The 19670-nt window shown below is 57.3% G+C and overlaps 1 protein-coding gene across 1 annotated transcript; it reads right to left on the bottom strand.

Moving 5' to 3' along the window:
- Positions 1 to 282: 282 nt before the first annotated feature.
- Positions 283 to 1543, bottom strand: IGFN1 (immunoglobulin like and fibronectin type III domain containing 1). Its single transcript, XM_065890058.1, has 2 exons — positions 509 to 1543; positions 283 to 441 (listed from the first exon to the last, which is right to left on the bottom strand). The coding sequence occupies exons 1-2, from the start codon at positions 1541 to 1543 to the stop codon at positions 283 to 285; spliced, it is 1194 nt and encodes a 397-aa protein (XP_065746130.1).
- Between the last annotated feature and the right edge of the window lie 18127 nt (positions 1544 to 19670).

The raw sequence follows: 19670 nt of genomic DNA, 5'->3' as shown, positions 1-19670 counted from the left end.
CAGGGCCCAGCGCTTCACCAGACTCTTCAGTGCCCCGGCTCTCAGAGGCTGGCCCCGCGCGAGGAGCTCGTGCCGGGGGGCCCCGGGTAGCACCCCCAGAACTGACTCCGTCTCCAGAGCCCCCGGCACCAAGGCCCCTGGCTCTGTCCGCATCTCGCACTTTGCCCGCTGCCCTCAGAGACCCTGAAGCCCCAGAGCCATCTTCATGGCCTCCTTCTCCAGAAGCCCCCAGAGTCCCCGGGGCTCTGAAGCCCCCATAATCCCCAGTCTGACCCCAAGGCCCTATTCTCCCCGAGCCCCCTGGTCCTGCCCCTGTGGCAGAGGCCCCGAGGCCACCTCGCCCCACAGACCCCGCTGTCCCCGGACTCCCCAGACCGCCACCAGGATGATGACTTCCCGCAGGGCCAGCACGCCCTCGGCCTCTGGACGCCTCCCCGGCTTCTGCACACATCCCGGCGTCACCCACGGGCCCTCCTTCAGGGCCGCCTGAGCCACCCTTGGGACGAACAAGTCCCTCAGTCCCCCTTCCGGCAGGACCACAACCATCTCTGTTTCCAGACCACATCCCCCCGGGCACCTCCGAGCCGTGCCTGTCACCACCCCCGGCCTCAGACTCTGTCCCCCCAGGGGCCTCAGAGGCGACTCGACCGCCAGCACGACCAGACCCCCCAGCCTGCGGCCTCCCTGAGCCATCACCGTAACCAGCTCCGTATTCAAGGCCTGCTGCCCTGGGGTCCCCGAAGCCATCACCGAATCTAGACTCCGTCGCCGCCGAGCCTCCCGCGCCATCCCCGCGGCCCATCTCACCTCTGGGTCCTTTCTCCCTGGAGCTCCGTGGCCTATCCCAGAAATCCGGCTCAGACCCCATGGCCCCTGCACCTCTGAACCCATCCGTGTCTCCCAGTGTCCCACCAGGGCCCGAAGGCCCTCTTAGCCTGTGGCTTCTGGCATCTACTCCCTGACCAGAACCCATCAGCCCAGCCACCTGGATGCCCCCCTCACCCCCTTGACCCCCACCAGACCCCAGCACTCCAGGCCCACAGTGGGCCCCGGATTTGCTGGGGCTGGACCGTGTGTCATCCCAAGGGCCTGGGCCCTCAGACCCTCTTCTGCCCGCCTCTCCTGTTCCCCTCTGCCCGGCTGTCCAGGCTCGGGAATCCTGGGGGCTGCTGGAGCCATCCTCAGCCTCACCGAAGGTCCCCGCCGTCTCCAGGCCCTCCCTTCCCCTGAGCCCCTGTGGGCCCCTTTCCCAGCCCCCGGGACCCCCTGGGCCTCCAGGGCTGGTTGTGTAGCCCCTTCCCCCATCCCCAGACCGCCGTGGGCCCCCATCACCTGCCTCCTGCAGTGAAGACCCAGCTTTGGCTTCAGGACCCCCGGGCCCCACGGGGATGCTCCCGCCACCAGATATCGGCGGCCCCTGGATGTCCTTGCATTCAGAGGTCTGTCCTGGAGACTCCCCTGACCCCAAGGGGCACCCCCGGTCCCCACGGTCAGCTTCACTACCTTTCCGAGAGCCCCAGGACTCAGGGCCCCTGCCTGCCATGGAGCTAGAACCTCTTCCTCTGGAAGGCTCCAGGGCCCCAGGAGCTCCCACCCTGCGGCGGCCCCTGGTGTCCCCCAGGTCAGTCCCGCTGCCCTGCGCTGCCCCGGCCCCTCCTCTCCCCCTTTCCCCACTCAGGCCATCCTCTCCCCCCACCTCATCCGGGCTCTGCCCCTGCAAAGTCTCCATCCCCTCCCCTTCTGACCGAGACCCCACATGACCAGCCTGGGATCCCTGCGGGGCCCGCTCTCTGGTCCCAGGTCCCAGCTGAGCGTCCCAGGGCTGTTCCTGACTGAGCCTGGGCGGCCAACTTCTGGGATCCTCGCCATGCCCCTTCCCTCCCCCACTGCACCCCAGCCCTCCAGCCTGAGGACGCCGGGACCCAGCCTTCCTGCCTCCTGCCATCCCAGAGCATCCGTCCCCCTCGCTGTTGCTGCTACGACCTCGCGGTTGGTCCCCTGCGAGGCCCAGCCCTGATTCTAGGCCCTCCCCTGAGCCCCCTGGAAGGCTCCTGTCCCTGCGTCCCTCTCCATCGAGCTGATTTTCACCAAGAGGAGTGGCTCTGCCCCCTTCTTCCAGAAAGCCCTTTCTTGCCAGTCCAGGGCCCCAGGCTGAGTCGGCTGCCTCCTTGTTCCCCATCAAAGTGTAGTTGCGCCCACCCAGGCCACCTCTGTCTGGGCCGGCTGTGAGCCCAGAAGCCAGCCTGGCCCCCTGGAGGGAGCTCCCTGTGGGGTCCTGCTCTCTGGGTCTCCCCCGCTCGCCACGGATGCTTCTGGAATCTTCTGGGCTCTGGGCTCCTTGTACCTGCTGCTGGTGGCCGGTGCTCGCGGTCAGAAGGCTTTTATCCTTCCCAGCTTTGGTGAGAGGTCACGCCCCCAGAGAAAGACAGGAGAAAAGACCTGTGAACCCAGGCCAAGCCACGTCTCGGACCCCAGCGACTTTGCCTGACCCTCAGTTTCCCCAGCAGGGAAACAAGCCGACCGTCTCCAGAGGAAGCCAGAATGTGGCAGCTCATTGGTGGATAAATCCCATCATCACCTGCCCCAGTCCTGTAACCGAGGCCACCCCAGTCTGCTAGGTGGTTCAGGAGGAGTTTTAGAGAAAATACAGAAGCCAAAAGCCATTTGCCACGAGCAGGTGGCTGGTTTTTAAAAACGTCTACTTGCCCTACTGCCTGCCTCACAAATGTCCAATTTACAGTTTCCTAGGATCACCTTGAACCCAGAACCCTAGGGGAGTTTAAGGGTGTCCTTCGGCCCGACCCAGGGGCTCCTCATCCATAGTAGACCTGGGCCACTGTCCCAAGCCCTGTCCGGGACCTTAGGGCCATCCTGGATCTGTGCCCAGTGGAACAGATGCCACTGCGGAGCGCTGGGCTGGCCGTGAAGGGCCTGCACTTGCAGGCATCAAGAATAGATCTAGGGGGCCGTCCTCATTCTCTGCAGGGGCGGGAGGGAGGAATCTCCAAAGCAGGGGACTGGCAACAGAAGCCCCGCCCCACCTTCCTCCCGCCCTCCTGGGCCCTGAGGTCTCGCCACCGCCACCGTGGCAGAGGTGGGGAAAGACCGGGGGTGGCCCACTCACCTTCAACCACCAGCCAGGCGCTGCAGGCGTGGAGCTCGGTGCCGAGGGAGTAGCGGCCCACGTCTGAGAAACAGGCCCTTCTCGCCAGAAGCCGGTGGGTCAGCCCATCACTGGACACGAACACCTCGTATCTGTCACTCAGCCGGAGCGGCCGGTGCCGGCGATGCCAGGTGGCGCTGGGGCAGGGGCCAGAGAAAGTGCCCTCGAGGACCGCATTGTCCCGCTCCCCGCAGTGGGCACAGGCCGGCGGGACCACCGCCTGGGGCAGGACGGCTGCCGGGGAGCGGGACACAGCGTGACCCGACGCAGGGCGCTGGGAGCTTAGCTTAACCACAGCTCCCTGTCACCGTGGACAGGCCACTCCTTGCCCCAGGCATCAGTTTCCCCACATAAAGTGAGACGTTATAATTAGGTTGTGAACAGTCAGACTCGACTCTGGAATTCTAAATCGGACCGTTCTATCTGGGGGCAGTTAGGAACAGAAGGGAAACCAACAGGCAGAGCACAGCGCTTTACGCCTGCCGTCCGATTAATCCTCACAACCACCTCCAGGGCAGGTGTTATTATGTCCCTTTTACAGGTGAGAACAGAGAGGCTCTACAAGTTATATGGCTTGCCCAGCTAGGACGTGGTCCAGACGGAACTCACAGCCTGGTCTGGCTGCCCCCAGAGCCCTGCCCCCTTCCGCGTCCACCACGCCAGGCCAGCTGGAGGTCTTCCCGCTCCTTCTTCAACCTTGACTTAGCCCGACTGTATGATTTACCTGCCCGCCCCAAGCCTCTCCTCCCTCCAACGTCCCTTGAGCTGTCAGGTGCTGGGGCAGGGGTGGGGGGGGAGTGGCAGTGGGAAGGGACGGAGCTTGATGAGGGGGGAAGGGACAGTCCCGGTGGGGTGTGGGCATGGGGGGCAGGGAGGGGAGGGGTCCGCACAGGGCAGGAGCGTGCCGACCTGGTGGAGATTCTTGCGGGGGGGTCGTGGGAGGGGAGGACCCACATCAGAGAGGAGGCCGTAGAATTAGGCAGATCTGATCTGAGAGTGAGTGGAGGCTATGGACAGCCTGTGAGCCAGGCGAGAGCCAGGTACCCCATGTCTGAGACCCTCAGTGGAGCCCAGCCCAGCACCAGAAGAACACAGACCTTGGACCAAGATTTTGACAAGGCGTCATCATAATTTAACCATTTGGGCACTCGTTCCTCTCCCCAGCTGCGAGGGGGGCCATACCATGTTCACCTACCCCCCGCGATGGAACCGAAATGAGTGCCCCCCACTCAGACTTCGGCAGGGCAGACCGCTCACCGCTGGCCTCCAGCTCCGCGCAGGAGACGCCGGCATCCGGCACCCTGACCTGGTAAATGGCGGCGTCCTCCGGCCGCAGGTCTCGGCTCTGGAGCTGGTATTGCTTCCCCAGATGCTGCAGGCGGTGCTTGGTCTGGTTGTCAAAGCCATAGGGGGCCGTCTCGCCATCCTGAGGCCAGGAGAGGAAGAGGGGGCTCCAGGGCCTCAGTGGGTCCACAGCACCTCCTGCCCCCATCCTGCTTGCCGACGACCGGCCCGGGCACCAAACAACACCAACACCGCTGGACGATAAAGGGGTGGGGCGGAGAGGGGCGGGGTGGAGGCCCAGAGCACGTGGTGGAGGGAAAGAAATGCTCTAGGAATATCCGTGGCTCTTACCACGCTGTAAATGATCTGCCGAGTTTACGCAAGAGGCACCCGAGATTGCTGAGCCGGCACTGCGGCAGGTGGAGCAGAGCTCCTACCCGAGCAGGGGCCGGGAGAGAGCGGGTGTGGCCGGGCCCCCAGGCATTCATTCATGAGGAAGCAGAGTACTACCGGCCACTGATGCACACACCCACCTTAGCCAAGCCCTGGAACGACTGGCTACTTGCTGAAAAACAGATGGTCCCTGCTCTACAAGGGCTCGGCTTGTGATTTTTTTTTGGCTCTACAATGGTGCGAAGGCGATGCACACTGAGTAGAAACCGTACCTGGAATTTTGACTTTTGATCTTTCCAGGTTACTGCTGGGCAGTGCAGCCCCAGCTCCCGGGCAGCCCGCCATCACGAGGGTGATCCACCGACACACCGAGGACCATCCCGTACCAGAGAGCCAGATCCACCGACACACCGAGGACCATCCCGTACCAGAGAGCCATCTGCTTTCCGCTCTCGGTACAGTATTCAGTCAATTACAGGAGCTACTCAACACTTAATGACAGAATGGGCTTTCTGTTAGATCATTTTGCCCAACTCTAGGCTGATACAAGTCTTCTGAGCGTGTTTAAGGAGGGCTGGGTTGACCTATGTATGGTGTTCAGTAGGTTAGGTGTATTCAATGTTTTCTTTTTTTAATTTTATTTATTTTATGTTTGGCTGCATTGGGTCTTCGTTGCTGCACGCGGGCTCTCTCTAGTTGCAGCGAGCGGGCTTCTCATTGCAGTGGCTTCTGTTGTGGCTCACAGGCTCTAGGCGCACAGTCTCAGTAGTTGTGGCGCACGGGCTTAGTTGCTCCACGGCACGTGGGATCTTCCCGGACCAGGGCTCGAACCCGTGTCCCCTGCAATGCCAGGCATATTCTTAACCACTGTGCCACCAGGGAAGCCCTTAATGTATTTTCGTCTTATGATATTTTCAACTTACAAGGGGTTTATCGGGACGTAACCCCATCGTCGGTCGAGGAAGAGCTGTAGTAACAGTAGCTAACACTTAGCTGTCCGATGTGTGTGCCAGGCACTGTTTTAGGTACTCGGACACATCAGTGAATAAAACAAAGATTCCTGCCCTCAGGGAACTAGAGTTCTACGGGGAGACAGAGAAATAATAAGCATCATAAATATGTAAATGATATAATGTTTGTTAGAAAGAGATAGAACTGGGGTCAGGGGGAGAGAAAGGAGTATGTGGGTCCAGGAGCCGGATGGGGCTGGGCACACGCGGCACTACACAGGGGGGCCGGGGAGTCCCTGGGGGGCGGCAGTTAGCCGTGTGGATGAGGGGCAGAGCACGGCAGACAGAGGGAGCAGGGAGCAAAGGAGCGGGGGTGAGGGGTGACGGGGCAAGCCAGGGCAGGGCAGCCACGGGGAGGTTGAGCGGAAAAGCAAATCACACACTATCTCGTTTATCATTTCAACACGCCAGGAGACAAGTGCTGCCTTATCCTCACGTCACAAGTGGCACAGAGAAAGTAAGCACCTTTCCGGCGGTCACACAGCCAGGAGCTGGTGGAGCCAGGAGGAGTCTGACCACAGGACAGTGTGCTGCTTCGCTGCCGCCCCCTGCAGCACCCCTCTCCAGACACCGACCCTGCCACCACCTGGTTGATGTGTCATTACGCCTGGAGTCCTTGCGGCGATGTGTCTGGAGAGAGAGCTCAGAGGAGAGGGGTGCACTTCTCAGAAACCTCTTTTGACCCCGTGCCCCGGCTGGAAAGCCCGGTCGCTCGGTGAGAGGTCAGAGGCCTCCCTGGACTGTCTCCACCAGGGTTTGAGCTGACCCCAAGCAGAGCAGGAACTCCACGGGAGGCGGGGCTCATCTCCCCAGGACCAGCAGCATCCCTGCCAAGACCCCCCCCCCTCGATGGCCCCTCCAGCCTCACCTTATACAGGTAAAGCTTGTTCTCAGAACTCGAGATGCAGCTCCAGGTCAAACGTTGCGACCCCCCTCCTTGTTGACCTAGATGTGTCTCGGGTTGGAGATGGCGTTGATGTACTGGGGAAGACAAACCAGCCAAGGGAGCTCTCTGAGCACTCTCTTTGGGGCTCCAAACCCTCAGACCCCATCCGCCAACAGCCCCGCCCAGCATGCATCTGCCGGGTTTACAAGTGGGAGGCTGGGTCCTGTGTCAAAGCAGGTGGAAAAGCCCAGAGGGGGCAAGCTGGGATCCTGGATGGGAGGCTGGATGAACCACCTTCATGATGATAACCTGCTATTTTCAAGGTAACGCAAGCGAGTTGTTTTGTGTTTCCAGAAGAAAAATTAGTCTCTTACTATGGCTAGGTTAGAGCCAGGGAAAAGCTCCCCAGTCCTCTTTCGAGCTGGTAAGAGGCTGGAATTCCCTTACCTGGAAAAGCCTTTAGAAATAAGACAGGTACCCAGGGTCGGGTGATTATGATGGGCAATGATGATGACGATGTTGATGGGCTGACCTGAATGAAGCCTTTACTAAGCGCTTTAAGTACATCCTCTCACTCAGTCTCTCAGGTCTGCTGTAGTCCTTCCGGTCCGCATCGTCAGTAGCGGCCACGCCTGCTCCTGGCCCACCTTGTTCTTGAGCGAGGGAAGCGGGGCCCTGGGCAGCGGGCTGGGCAGCTCAGGGGCCAGGGGAGCCCCGGGAGCTGGCGTCTGGAGGAGGGATGGGGAACTTCCCCCTCTGCGCTGGAGGAAAGGGTCACAGAGACTGACCCCTGTCGGGACTGCAGGGGCCCAGAGTTGGGCAGGGGTGGGCCCCACCCCACAGCTCCAAGTTCCCGGGAGAAACTCTGCTCCGAGCACCTTGTCTTGCAGGTTTCAGAGCAGGGTGTCTTTGGGGGTAAATTGTTCCGTTCTTCTAAAATTATTTTTAGATCGCTGTTCTAGTGGAGCATCCCATTTTTTTTTTTTTTTTTTTTTTTGGGATACGCAGGCCTCTCACCGTTGTGGCCCCTCCCGTTGTGGAGCACAGGCTCCGGACGCGCAGGCTCAGCGGCCATGGCTCAAGGGCCCAGCTGCTCCGTGGCATGTGGGATCTTCCCAGACCGGGGCACGAACCCGTGTCCCCTGCATCGGCAGGTGGACTCTCAACCACTGCAACACCAGGGAAGCCCAGCTTTTGCCTTCTTGATAAAAGGGCCAGATATACCCAGGGCCACTTCTTCCCCCTCTTCCTGCCTGAATGGGGGTTGAGTTTGGGTCTGCAGCAGCCACCCTACGAGGGTGAGTGGCAACCCTACCCCTAAGGGTGGCAGAGCCGTGGGACGGGAAGAGTCTGGCTCTCCAGCGACAGCCCCGAGCTGTGGTTGGAGCCCTGGACGCCACCCAGGGCTTGTCATCGTGGACGTAAGGAAGTGGCTTTGTTTCTTGGGCCACTTGGAGGAGGGTTTTCTGTTATTTGTGGGCAAAAGCATAACCAACTCAGAGACGAGATCTGCTTTCCAACAGACATTTACCTTCGATTAATTTAAAGTTTCAGAAACACTGAGCAAACCGAAACAGAGCATGTCTGAGGAAGGATCTGGCCTTTGTGTTACCTGTTTGTCCCCCCTGATGCAGATTTGTACAAAACGGCCTGAGGCCAAGAGAAGAAAACAAAGCCCCCTGAGTGAGTTAGCAGAAGACCAGGACTGGAAACCCACTTACAGGGCCTGACCTCGCTCCCCAGGGCCAAGAGAATATCACCCAGCCCAGCTGCAGGGGGCACCCGCGCGCGTGAGCCTCCCCAAGCACCCGCAGAGGCAGCGCACGGGCAGCGGAAGAAGCCCAGGGCTCTGCACCCGGCGGGGCTGCGGCCTCCGTGGTCTCCCCACCCAGCATCGGGGCCTGATTCCGCTCAGGGCTCTCCCACGCCCTGAGCATCAAGGGCTGGGCTGGGGGGTGGGGGGGAAGCCCACCTTCAATGACCGTGAGCCTCCCGAGCACACGGCCTCCCCGCCGTGTTCACTGCTGTGCAGCGGTGCAGGTCTGTGTCCTGGCTGGTCAGCTTGCGATCTGCAGAGAGGCCGAGGGCAGGGGAACAGGGGAGGGAACTAGCCTTCCCCTCCCTGCGTTCACTGGACGTGATGACGCTATAGAGACACACAAGACACACTACAGGTCCTCACGAGCTGCAAGGGTTCATCAGGGAAGCGGACCCCAAGACAAAAAGCTGGGTCGGGACAGCGGCGGATGGACCAACTCTGCCATCAGAGGCACGTGATGTGGCAGAGAGAGCTGGCTTTCCTGAGTCCGACAGATCCAGGACTAAATACCGTCTCTGGCGTGTGCTATGGGCAGATTACCTAACCTCTCTGGACCTTAGTTTCTTTACTTATGAAATGAGGTTAATAATACCCCCAAAGCAGTGAATGGTCAGGATTAAAATATATAATCCAAGTCAAACGATGAGCCCAGGGCCAGTGCGTCGTAGGTGTTCTGTGATGGGGAGCTGTAAATATTACCGATACTGACCAATAGCGACTGAGGGTCCGCTGCAGGTCGGGCACCGGCTGGGCACTTTACATAAACCTTTAATGCTCATAAAAACCCCATGAAGGGGGCTTCCCTGGTGGCGTAGTGGTTGAGAGTCCGCCTGCCGATGCAGGGGATGCGGGTTCGTGCCCCGGTCCGGGAGGATCCCACGTGCCGCGGAGCGGCTGGGCCCGTGAGCCATGGCCGCTGAGCCTGTGCTCCGCAACGGGAGAGGCCACAGCAGTGAGAAGCCCACGTACTGCAAAAAAAAAAAAAAAAAAAAACCCATAAAGGAGGTACTATTATCACCCCAATTTACAGAGGAAGAAACAGAGATTTAGAGAAGTAACGGACTTCCTAAGGCCGAGATGCTGGGCCTGGGATTGTAACCCAGGCATCCTCCCTCCAGAGCTTGAGGTAAGCTCCAGGTAACCTATCAGCAGAGGTCCCTGTGAGCCTGCTGGTTCCACCCCTGGTTCTGGGAATATCTCCTACTCGTCTGGGGACTGGAGACCTTCTAGGGGATGGGAAGAGAAGGGCAGGCCCCTGTCAGGGGAAGAGACGCGTACCCCTTGCTGCCTGGGCTGTCCGAGATCTGGTACTTGCCGGAATTACTGAGGTCACCTTTGGAGCAATGCCAGTGCACCCGGGGTCCGGGCTCCCCACAGACCACAGCCCGGAAGATGGCATGTTTCCCTGTGGCAGGAAGAGGCAGGCGGGTAGTTTGATGAGGTGGGGACGATGGACAGGATCCTTGACTGAGGTTTTAACTTACGTTCTGTCCACCTCTCTGGGCACTTGAATTGCCCGTTCCAAGAAGGGTGTCTTGCCTTGGTCCCCGTGACCCGAGGACCCCTGCGGTGCTATAGGCAGGAGCACAGCCTCAGGTACCACAGGTACGGCCCTCGCCCCACTGGAGGAGCAGCGAGTGGCCACGGGGAGGGAGGCCAGCAGGGCTGGGGCCGCGGGTGGGAGGCGGGGTGGGAACAGGTAGGGAGCCTGAAGGACTCTCCCTGGACTGGGAAGGGGATGAGTCTTTTGTGGGTCCCGGGTCCACTCTCTAGGGGAGACGGCGACCTCGGAAAGGCCTTGCTGTGATGCCCAAGGGGCCCAGTCCTGAGACACAGGGCTCCAGCCTCGGGAAAGAGCCACAGCTCCATCCTAACCTTGAAGCCTGGGGCCTCCCGCCCTCAAGGACCCCCAGGCCCCTGCCAGGAGCATCTCAGTGGAGAACAGCTTGGAGTAAAGACCCAAGGGCAACCGCCCCGCCATGATGAGAGACACAGCTTCCCATGACCGTGTTGAGTGGACACATAGAGTTAGATTTGGAAAAATAAAGGGCCATTATTTTTCTGAGGCGAGAATGTGGTAAACTGGGATCCGTTGCAGGGACCTGTGTGGAAGAAAGAGCGCGAATTCGCACCGCCCCCACGTCCCGTTCCCACCGCTTCCCGGGCACCTCTCTTGGCGGCCAGCGTTGGGAGCCCCATTTCACTCAGTTTTGAGGGTGTCTCCGCAGCAGTTGCTTGTGGGCAGGGAGAGGGAGGGGCCCAGAGCCACCCTACACCCCCCGCTGCCCCCCCAGTTCAGCACACAGGAGGTTCGCGTGCAGGAACCGCAGGCTCCGGTTCGCAGACAGGAAGCACCTCACCAGCCACACACGACCTCGGGAGCATTGGCTTGGGGTTTTCTTCCAAGCGCATCAGTCCAGCAGCACATGAGGGTGTCAGCCAACGATAAGGCTGGGGGCCTCCTCCCTTAGGGCAAAGGCTGTCTGCCCGGGTCACGAGGACTCATTCCAGCGGTCAGCGCCTTGGGGCCCCATTCCGGGATGCTTCCATGACAGCAGCCCCGACCCTGGTCCGTGCTCCCCAAAGGCCTCTGTCCACTCAGGATCTCTGCGGGGTGGGTGAGGCCGGTGCCCCAGCTGTGCAGGGTGTGCCCCAGCCAGAGTGCCCCACCCAGGCCACTCCCCTAAACTGCTGTCTATCACAGGGTTGGCAACTCTGGCCCCCAGGGCAAACCTGGGGCAGTCTGGTTTTTTAGTTTTTTAAAAATATTTTATTTACTTGTTTGGCTACGCCGGGTCTTAGTTGCCACGTGCGGGATCTTTTAGTTGCAGCACGTGGGCTCTTAGATGCGGCGTGCAGGATCTAGTTCCCCGACCAGGGATCGAACCTGGGCCCCCTGCACAGGGAGCGCATTGTCTTACCCACTGGACCACCAGGGAAGTCCCTGATTTTGTAAATAAGGTTTTATCGGAAACAGTCTCGCCCTGTCACTTACATATCTTTTAAGGCTGTTTTTGTGTTACAACGGCAGAATCGCATGGTGGCAAGGGAACTTGTGTGGCCTGATAAAACAGTCACTCTCTGGCCCTCTGCAGACCCCTGCGCTACGTTAAATCTCTGTATGTATCCCCAACAAATTCCTGGAAACCTCCCCCCTGAGGGAACGGGGCGGGGGAACAGGGAGCCCCCTCGGATGGGTATTTTTAAGAAGAGCTTTTGGTGGATAGGGAGGAGGGGGTGTCCTCCAGTGGAGAGGTGGGGGGCTTCTTAGCCCTCTGGCCCTCAGTGCGGGGTGACACTGGAGGACCGAGGGATAGCTCAGAGGCTCTGACCAGAAAGTATGAAAACCGCAGCTGTGAGGGGAGGGTCGGATGGATGGAAACAAGATGGGCTGGGTCACAGGGAGGCCAGGGCGGCTGCAGGAGCTGGGAGAGGGCTCCAGGCTCGGCCCTCGTGACAGTGAAATAGAGATGTCTGTCAAGTGATCCTGTGCCCTGGCGGCTGCAAGGCCTGTCGTCACCCCTAAGCTCACAAGGGCTTGCACACTCTTTGCTGGGCCCACAGCTGATGGCCATCAGGAGGCTGGGACCAGCCTGGACGGTGCAGAAAGAAAAGCAGGTGAGGTCGGAGAGCCAGGAATCCTCCAGGGAGAGCGTGAGGACGGTCTGTCCGAAGGGTCCCCCCCGAGAGCCCGCCCGCACCTCCCCTCACCAGGGAGGGCTACCCATGCCCGGCTGGAGGGGGGACCTCTGGGAGAGGTCAGAGTCTGACAAACACCTGCTGGAAGCTTCTCTCCAGGCCCATCCTCTCTGGGTGGTTGAAACATGGCCCCTGGAGTCGGGCAGTCCAGGCGTGAAAGCGAGCTCTGCCACTTCCTGCTCTGGGACTTTGATCAGATAATTTAGCCCCTCTCCAGCTTCGTTCCTGCACTTGGCAAAACGAGGATTAAATAACACCTGCTTTGCAGGGTTGTTGGGAATTGTGAGATGGTATTTGAATAATATGTAGCAGAGTGGCTGGCCTGGGCTAAGTCCATACACGTGGGGGCTGGAGAGTCAGTCCAGTTAATCAATCCTTTCCCCTAATTTATGTTCATTTGCTCTTATGCTAGGCTTGAGCGTTAAAATAAATAGTTGGCAAAAAAATAGCAGATACTTCCACTGATTTAGAACTTAAGGGCCCTGATGGCTCAGTGTTTGGTGTAGGGCACAATCTAACTGGAGTAGAGCATTCTGGAACAGGATGGCTGGCCTTCCTAGTCCCTCTGCACTGAACTATCCAGGACTCTGTCGGGAGGCCTGGAAGGCTGGTCCACCTGAGCCCTGGTCTTGACCCTAATATATCCAAGAGGCGTTACAGATGTCCAGGACCCAGAGCCATGCAGGCCCCCGGCACCAGGGAAAAAGAGAAGCCGGCTCTGAACCGTGAAGCTCACGTCTTGAGCCCACGGACCCGGCCGGGGCCCCCACCCACTGTCCCCTTGCAGGGAAGGATCTGCCTTGCGCTAAGTGGACGCCTCTCCTGCCACGGGGAATCTGCCGTCTAGTCGGTGGCTGAAACCCCCAGAAGCTCTCCCTCCCTCTCCCCTGACGTTTGGGGCCAAAGCCTCCCAAATACCAGACTCCTTTCTAAAGTATTCAGTAAGCACCTAATGTGTGCCAGCCGCCGTGTCAGGCATTCTACTCAGGTCGGGGCATTTGGGGGAGCCCACCGCCAAGAGGGAGACCCCAGCTGTGTGTGCGCGTCATCACGTCGGGAGCACATGTTCCAGCTTCCTTCCTGGGATGGGTTTTCGGGCCCTGGGGTGACCGAGGGAGAAGGTGGCCTCTGTTTTAGGGCCCAGCCGGCAGGCCAGCTGCACTTGGCCCTGATTGATGGCCTCTATTAACAGCAGGATGTAAACGGATCGGGTGCGCCGTGCCATGCGGCTCTCCCCCCTGCCAAATCCCACACCAGGGAATGCTTTTCAGCTGCCCAGCCTGCTGCCCCCGGCGTGAGGACAGTGTCAGAGAACGGCTCTGCCGGGCTGGAAACCGCTTTGGAAGCAGGAAGCCACTCCATTAGCCCTTGGGGAGAAAAGCCCAAATCCTGGAAGCCGACTTCTCCTGGGTTGTGGGGGGGAGGAAAGCCAGTTAGGGAGGACATTCCAGAGCGACTCTGCGGTCAGGTGTGTCCCCTGGGCAGGTCCCACACCCTGCCTGGGCCTCAGTTTCCTGCCAGGAGCCTCCTCCTCCAGTTGGACTCACCCAGGGCTCTGATCACAGGGACCTTTATGAAGTCACCCTCCTCCCCTTACTTCATTCCTGAGACAATCCCTGCAAATAAGTCTTTTCCCACCAAGTCGCGCCCCCGACACACACCCGCCTCCTACCCTCCTCTGACCAAGCAGGTAGGTTGGTCTCCTTCAAGTCAATTACAGGCTTTTTGAAAAACAAAATTAGCAAGCCTGCCAGAGAGGGGTGTGAGATTCACAAGCAGCGGAACCTCTCCACTCCTGAGGGGCTTTCACTTTCCAATACTCGGTGGGGTCTCTCTTTTATCCCTAAAAGGCAGTGAGATGCCTCAGGCTTGGTTCCACCCATTGGACGGGTGAGAAAACTGAGTCCAGAGAGAGGCTGTGATCTGGAGCGGGAGCAGCTCCGAGATTGCGGGTCGGGGCCTCTGACCCCTCCTGGAGTCTCTGTCCCACGGGCCCCTGAGGACGTGAGCCGAAATCCTCTGAAACCGCCGGTCCCTCCAGCTATGACAGCAATTGGAGGTGCTTAAGGAAGAGTAAAAGCCACTGATCAGTGTCTCCGTGCTGCCGTGTCCCCTGGCATCAGCGGGGCCTGCAGGAGCAGTGACCTCCGGGCTCAGTAAATCAGGCGGCACCAGAGCCCGCGGCCAGCGCCCCCCACTGTGCCCGGCTCGCTTTGCAACCCGAGTGTCTGCTTCCAGCCGCCGTCTGGATAGGCAGGGGCCAGGGCTGGAGCCCAGGACACCCACGGGACCGTGCAAGCGCCCCCATGGCTCCAGGAAAAGGAGGAGACTCCCGCCCCGCAGCATTCTCCCCCAGCCTGCCAGACCCAGGCTGGGGTCCTGTCGGGAAGGCCTAGGGATGAGAGGCCACCGCAGCCCAGGCCCGGGGATTTGTCACACTTTTCCCCGGGTTAATTACCACCGCAGGGAATCCCAGCTGCGCCCGTCTGGGCACAACAAGCCTCTTTGCTGTTGCCGGGTGGGGAATCTCAGTCTTTCTCAGGTGACAGCTGCTGGCCCGGGACAGAACTGTCCTTATTCTGGGGGCGCCACCTCCCCAGAGGACCCCAGCTGTCCAGTCATGGGCGGAGCCTCACTGGTGGGGGACGGGGATTGGACAGTCAGGGTGTGAGGAGACCCATGGGTAGGGCGGGGGCCACGCTGGGGGCGCAGGCGTCCTCCTGGGCCAACCCACCCCACTCACCCCCACACGCTGCACTTGCCCTTTGCATCTACAAGGGGCAAATAGGTAACCTTTCCATTTTTGCACCGGCTTAAATAATCTCGGTGTCGATCACAGCCCTGGACACTCAGCGGGCGCCTGACACCCGCTGTGGATGGCGAGTCCACCAGCGCATCTGTCTCCTGGGGGAGTCGTGTTCCCAGCTCGCTGGCACCTCCCGCTCAGTGAGGACACATCACATGTGCTGTCGGTGAAAATTCAAGCATCCAGATGGATGCATTTTTCACTTCTGAAGATAAGCTAGAACAGAATGAAGATTACTCCTGATGAAATGTATCACATACTCACTCCCTTGAGCTCTGAGGTCCTACCCTGAGCCGGAGAGAAGAGGGAGGTATACGTGGGGGACCCTTGACTGTCCCTTCCTTGATAAAGGCCTCCGATTTCAGTCTGGGGACTGACCTTTCTTGTCAAGGGGCAGATGTGAGACCTGGCTAGTCCAGGGGACTGAGTCCCTCCCTGGACTTTGAGTACTGAGTTGTGGTCCAAGGATGAGGGGAAACCCGTCTGCTGCCGGTTTGCCCCTGCGGCGTGCCACAGGGGTGCTGTAGCTTTTGTCCTCTCCACACCTTGCCTTTTAGCCATTTCTTAGGTTATATGGATTTCCCACTTCTTTCCACAAACTCCCTTTTCCCTTTGGTTAGCAATCGGTTTCTGTTACTTACAACCAAACACCCTGACTGCCCGAGTCGCAGCCAGTGATTGGGAACACGCGTCACTCATCATCTGGGCTCCCTCGGGAAGCAGCTCAGTGAATTTGTCTGGTGTTGAAGGATTCTTAATCCATCCTCAGTTTTGTAGACACAGAGCTGAGGTTCCAAGAAGTCCAAGGTCACACAGTCAGACTCACAGACTCTCAGAGTTAAAAGGGAGCTTAGACTCATTCTTCCAACTTTTCATCGGACTCCTGAACTCTCCCAAGTTAACTTCAGCCAGTGACTGTCGAAAGATGTGCGAACACCTCCGTGACAGCAAAACCGTCTCTCCAGGCAGCTCCTTCCATCTCCAGATGCCCTCGTTAGACACCTCCTGTGATGCTCCCCTGAGAGTTTTCTCTGTTGTGTCCACCATTGGGGTCCTGCACTACAAATTCCGTTCCTCTCCCCCTGACAGCCCTCAGATGGCCGCAGACAGCCACCCGCCCCAAGACGGTGTCCCACTTCCTACAGCTTTTACTCGTGTGGCAGGGTTTCGAGGCCTTCCCCACCTGGCCACTGTGCCCTCCGTGTATCCTGTCCTCACGGCAAGTTCATAAAGTGGAACAGAACCCCCAGCCGTGGGCCTGTGATGCAGCGTGGAGCCCGTCACCACCTCCCTTGGTCTGGACCAAATGACCTCTTGGGTCCTAACTCCTGCCGAATCAGCCCGTCTGTCCCGTTTCGTTGTTATTCACCAACGTATCCTCAGTTTCTTACTCAGGTCTCTGAGCCTGTATTTGTATAAGTGCAAAGCTTAGCTTCAGCCTTCATTTCAGTTGGCACAAGGTCACGTGGATGCTGGCTCCATCCTCCAAAATAGCCCTTGTCTTGCACCCACCTCTCCCGCCCACCTCTGCCCTTGCACACAGCTTTGCGGTCTGCTGGGCATATGTTCTCCCTCCAAGTTCTTTAGCCAAATGTGTTCCCCCCCTAAAACTCTCCCTTAGAATTATGTTTACCGGAACACTGAAAAGCGCCCTGTTAGTCAGAAACTCCCTACAAGAATCTGAAAAAGGTTTTGATCGTCTCTCTTCCTCCCCTGGCAGATGCACGTCCATATTTTCATGCAAGGTTATGTGACAGCAGGGGGCAGGGGTGCGGGTCACCTGGAAGTCTCATGTCCTGATGGAGCGGAAATCGGCACATCTGGTTTGGCAATCTGGTAGTCGTTACGGAAGATAAATGTGTGAGGACTCCGCGGCCCAGAAATTCCCCTCCCAGGGGTGTGCCCAGGACAGATGAGAGCACAGGTCCTCCAAAGACACCGCAGTCACCGTAGCTCTGCTCCCAGCAGCCTCCGACTGGAAACAGCCCCGATGTCCACCTGCAGCAGAATGGATAATTGCGGTATAGTTATACGATGGAACGTTATTTGGCAATGCAAATGCGTGAACTACTGCTCTGTACAACAGCACAGGTAATTCTCCCAAACAGACGATGGGCGCGAACAGCCAGACGCAGATGAAGAGTAGATCCGCTATGGTTTCATTACAGGGTGTTCAAAGGCGGGCAGGAACAGGTGGTGTTGACAGAACTCAGAACACTGGGTTCCTTGGGAGGGAGGGGATGCCTGCTGACCGGGATGGGGACGTAGCTTTCTAGGGACCTGGAGATGGTTTATACCTGTAGTTACACAAGTATACACCTGCATCAACTAAGATTTGTACACTTTAGGGACTTCCCTGGCAGTCCAGTGGTTAAGACTCCGTGCTTCCACTGCGGGGGGGCGAGGGTTTGATCCCTGGTCGGGGAACTAAGATCCTGCATGCCACACAGCACAGCCTAAATAAATAAACCATTAAAAAAAAAAAAAAGGTGTGTACACTTTATTGTATGTGAATTACAACTCATGCGAAAGTTTAAAAAATAAAAAACTACATATCTATCCAAGTGAAAAATGTTCTCCCGTCCACAGGCACGCAGAATCATCTCACTTCACACACACGCGCCACACTTGGTGAAATGACAATCTGGTTTAGTGCTCTTGCCTTATGTTTGGGGAAAGTGAAATTCAGACGGGACGTACGCCCTGCTCAAGGTCGTACAGAGACCTGAGTTTTACAAACGTAAAAATGCGTCGAGCTGGACACTTGGGGTTTATACACTTTACTATAGATTTGTTATAGCTCCATAAAAAAAAAAAGTTAAAGAAAAAACAGCCTGTGGCAGGACTGGGTTTCTTCTCTCCCTTTTGGCTGCTGGTGGAAAGAGGGTCCTTGCTGAGACAGTAAGTCCGAGTCATTATGCAGACAATAACCTAAAAGTTATCGTTCTTCTGACAACACACATTGTACTTTTACAAGTCATGTTATTATCCTACAGATGTCTAAACAGCCAAGTGAGCCCCCGGTATGCTGGTCGTAAGTAAGAAATCAATCACGCCTCGGGAGTAGACCTCTGTTGGACTGTTTCACAGGACTTCTTTACAGCAGCTCCATTAGGGGTCACGGCAACTAACACCCCAAGGCGAAGCTCAAAAACGTAAAGTTAGCTGACCTGAATCCAGTCAGGAAAAACGCCAAGTATTAGGTGGACACAGGGAAACCCGTGAAGCTCAGACATGTGATTTGGGGGAGACTGGCCGAGAGCAACCCGCGACGACCACTGAACCCACCCTGGGCTGCCATCCTAGCCGATCGAGCCCCCCCCCCGCCCCCCCCAACACGAAGTGAAAAGAATTCCCTTTGGCAGAAATTACAGACATAAAACGCTGTCTGGAGACTTGCTCTCTCTTTCTGTGTCCGCCCTGAGCATTACACGCCTGGCCCCGGGCAGCAGGCCTATCCCTTCCTCCATCTCTAAGGTACAAATTTACCTTTATGAAAGAGGCCTGGTGAGTATTCTGAGAATTGTTGGGAGATCTCAGCTCAACTAGGACTTTCCTGAATATCACCCTGGTAGTAATGAACATATATATATTTTCTCAAAAAAAAGTGATGAAACGTGACCCATGCTCATTAAAGAAAAAATTCTAAACAAGAAAATTTACTTTTCAAGTAAAATCAGTTGTTCACTGTTCTTGCCTTACCCGCCCCTGTGAAAAACAAGCAATGAACAGAAACATTTGTATGAATGTTATTTCTTTTTCTATCTTAGATCTACCTACCTACCTATCATCTGTCTGTCATCTACCATCCATCCATCCGGCCCTCATCTAGAGAGGAGAGCAGACATCTGTCATTTTGCCTGCTCTGCGTCCTATTGGTCCTGATAGGAGTTGATCACAGGGTCTCAGCCTCCCCAGGGAGGTGGGCACACAAACCAGGCTGGCCAATCAGAGTTATTCACCATATGCTGGCCACAGTGATTGGCTGATGGATCGACTTGTGACCCAAGCAAAGTTAGGGTCTTCCCTGAGATTTGCCACATCTGTGTTCTGATAGATCACTTTTTCTTTGGTGTCCACAAACCAGGATGCTGTAGGCCTGAGGTTATTAGCGACATCTTTCCAACTGTGCGAAATGATCCAGGTCACAGAGGAAAGCATAACCAGAGATGGACAAAGGGACAGAGCCCTGAGGATACCAGTTGATCTACTGGATCCAACCATGCCTGAAGCCTGATCTACATGTAAACTTCCCAGGTATGTGAGCTAATACAGTCTTCTTGTTTTAGGTTGAACCATATGAAATTGTCATTCATCAAATATATATAAACATTACTGCTAATATTCTTTCTATTTAATTTGCAGGAGAATGCAACATACCTAGAGGCCAAAATTTTAGGAATCCGAGGTTCTCTGAGTCCTAGAAATGACTACCAAAAAGTCTCTACATTTACAGAACCAAAAAGTGTGCATGTAGAATTTAACTTACAGAAAAATGGATTCCAAATGGTAGAATCCGACCTGCTAATACTCAGGAAAATTATCCGGGAGTTACTGGAGCAGCATTTCCCGAAGTATATCCCTCGGTACGTGAGTCTTTCAAGATGCTT

This window comes from Phocoena phocoena, chromosome 1, assembly GCF_963924675.1.
Source record: "Phocoena phocoena chromosome 1, mPhoPho1.1, whole genome shotgun sequence".
Lineage (NCBI taxonomy): Eukaryota > Metazoa > Chordata > Mammalia > Artiodactyla > Phocoenidae > Phocoena > Phocoena phocoena.
The sequence above is the reverse complement of the archived record's forward strand: the minus strand, read 5'-3'. Positions and strand labels throughout refer to the sequence as shown.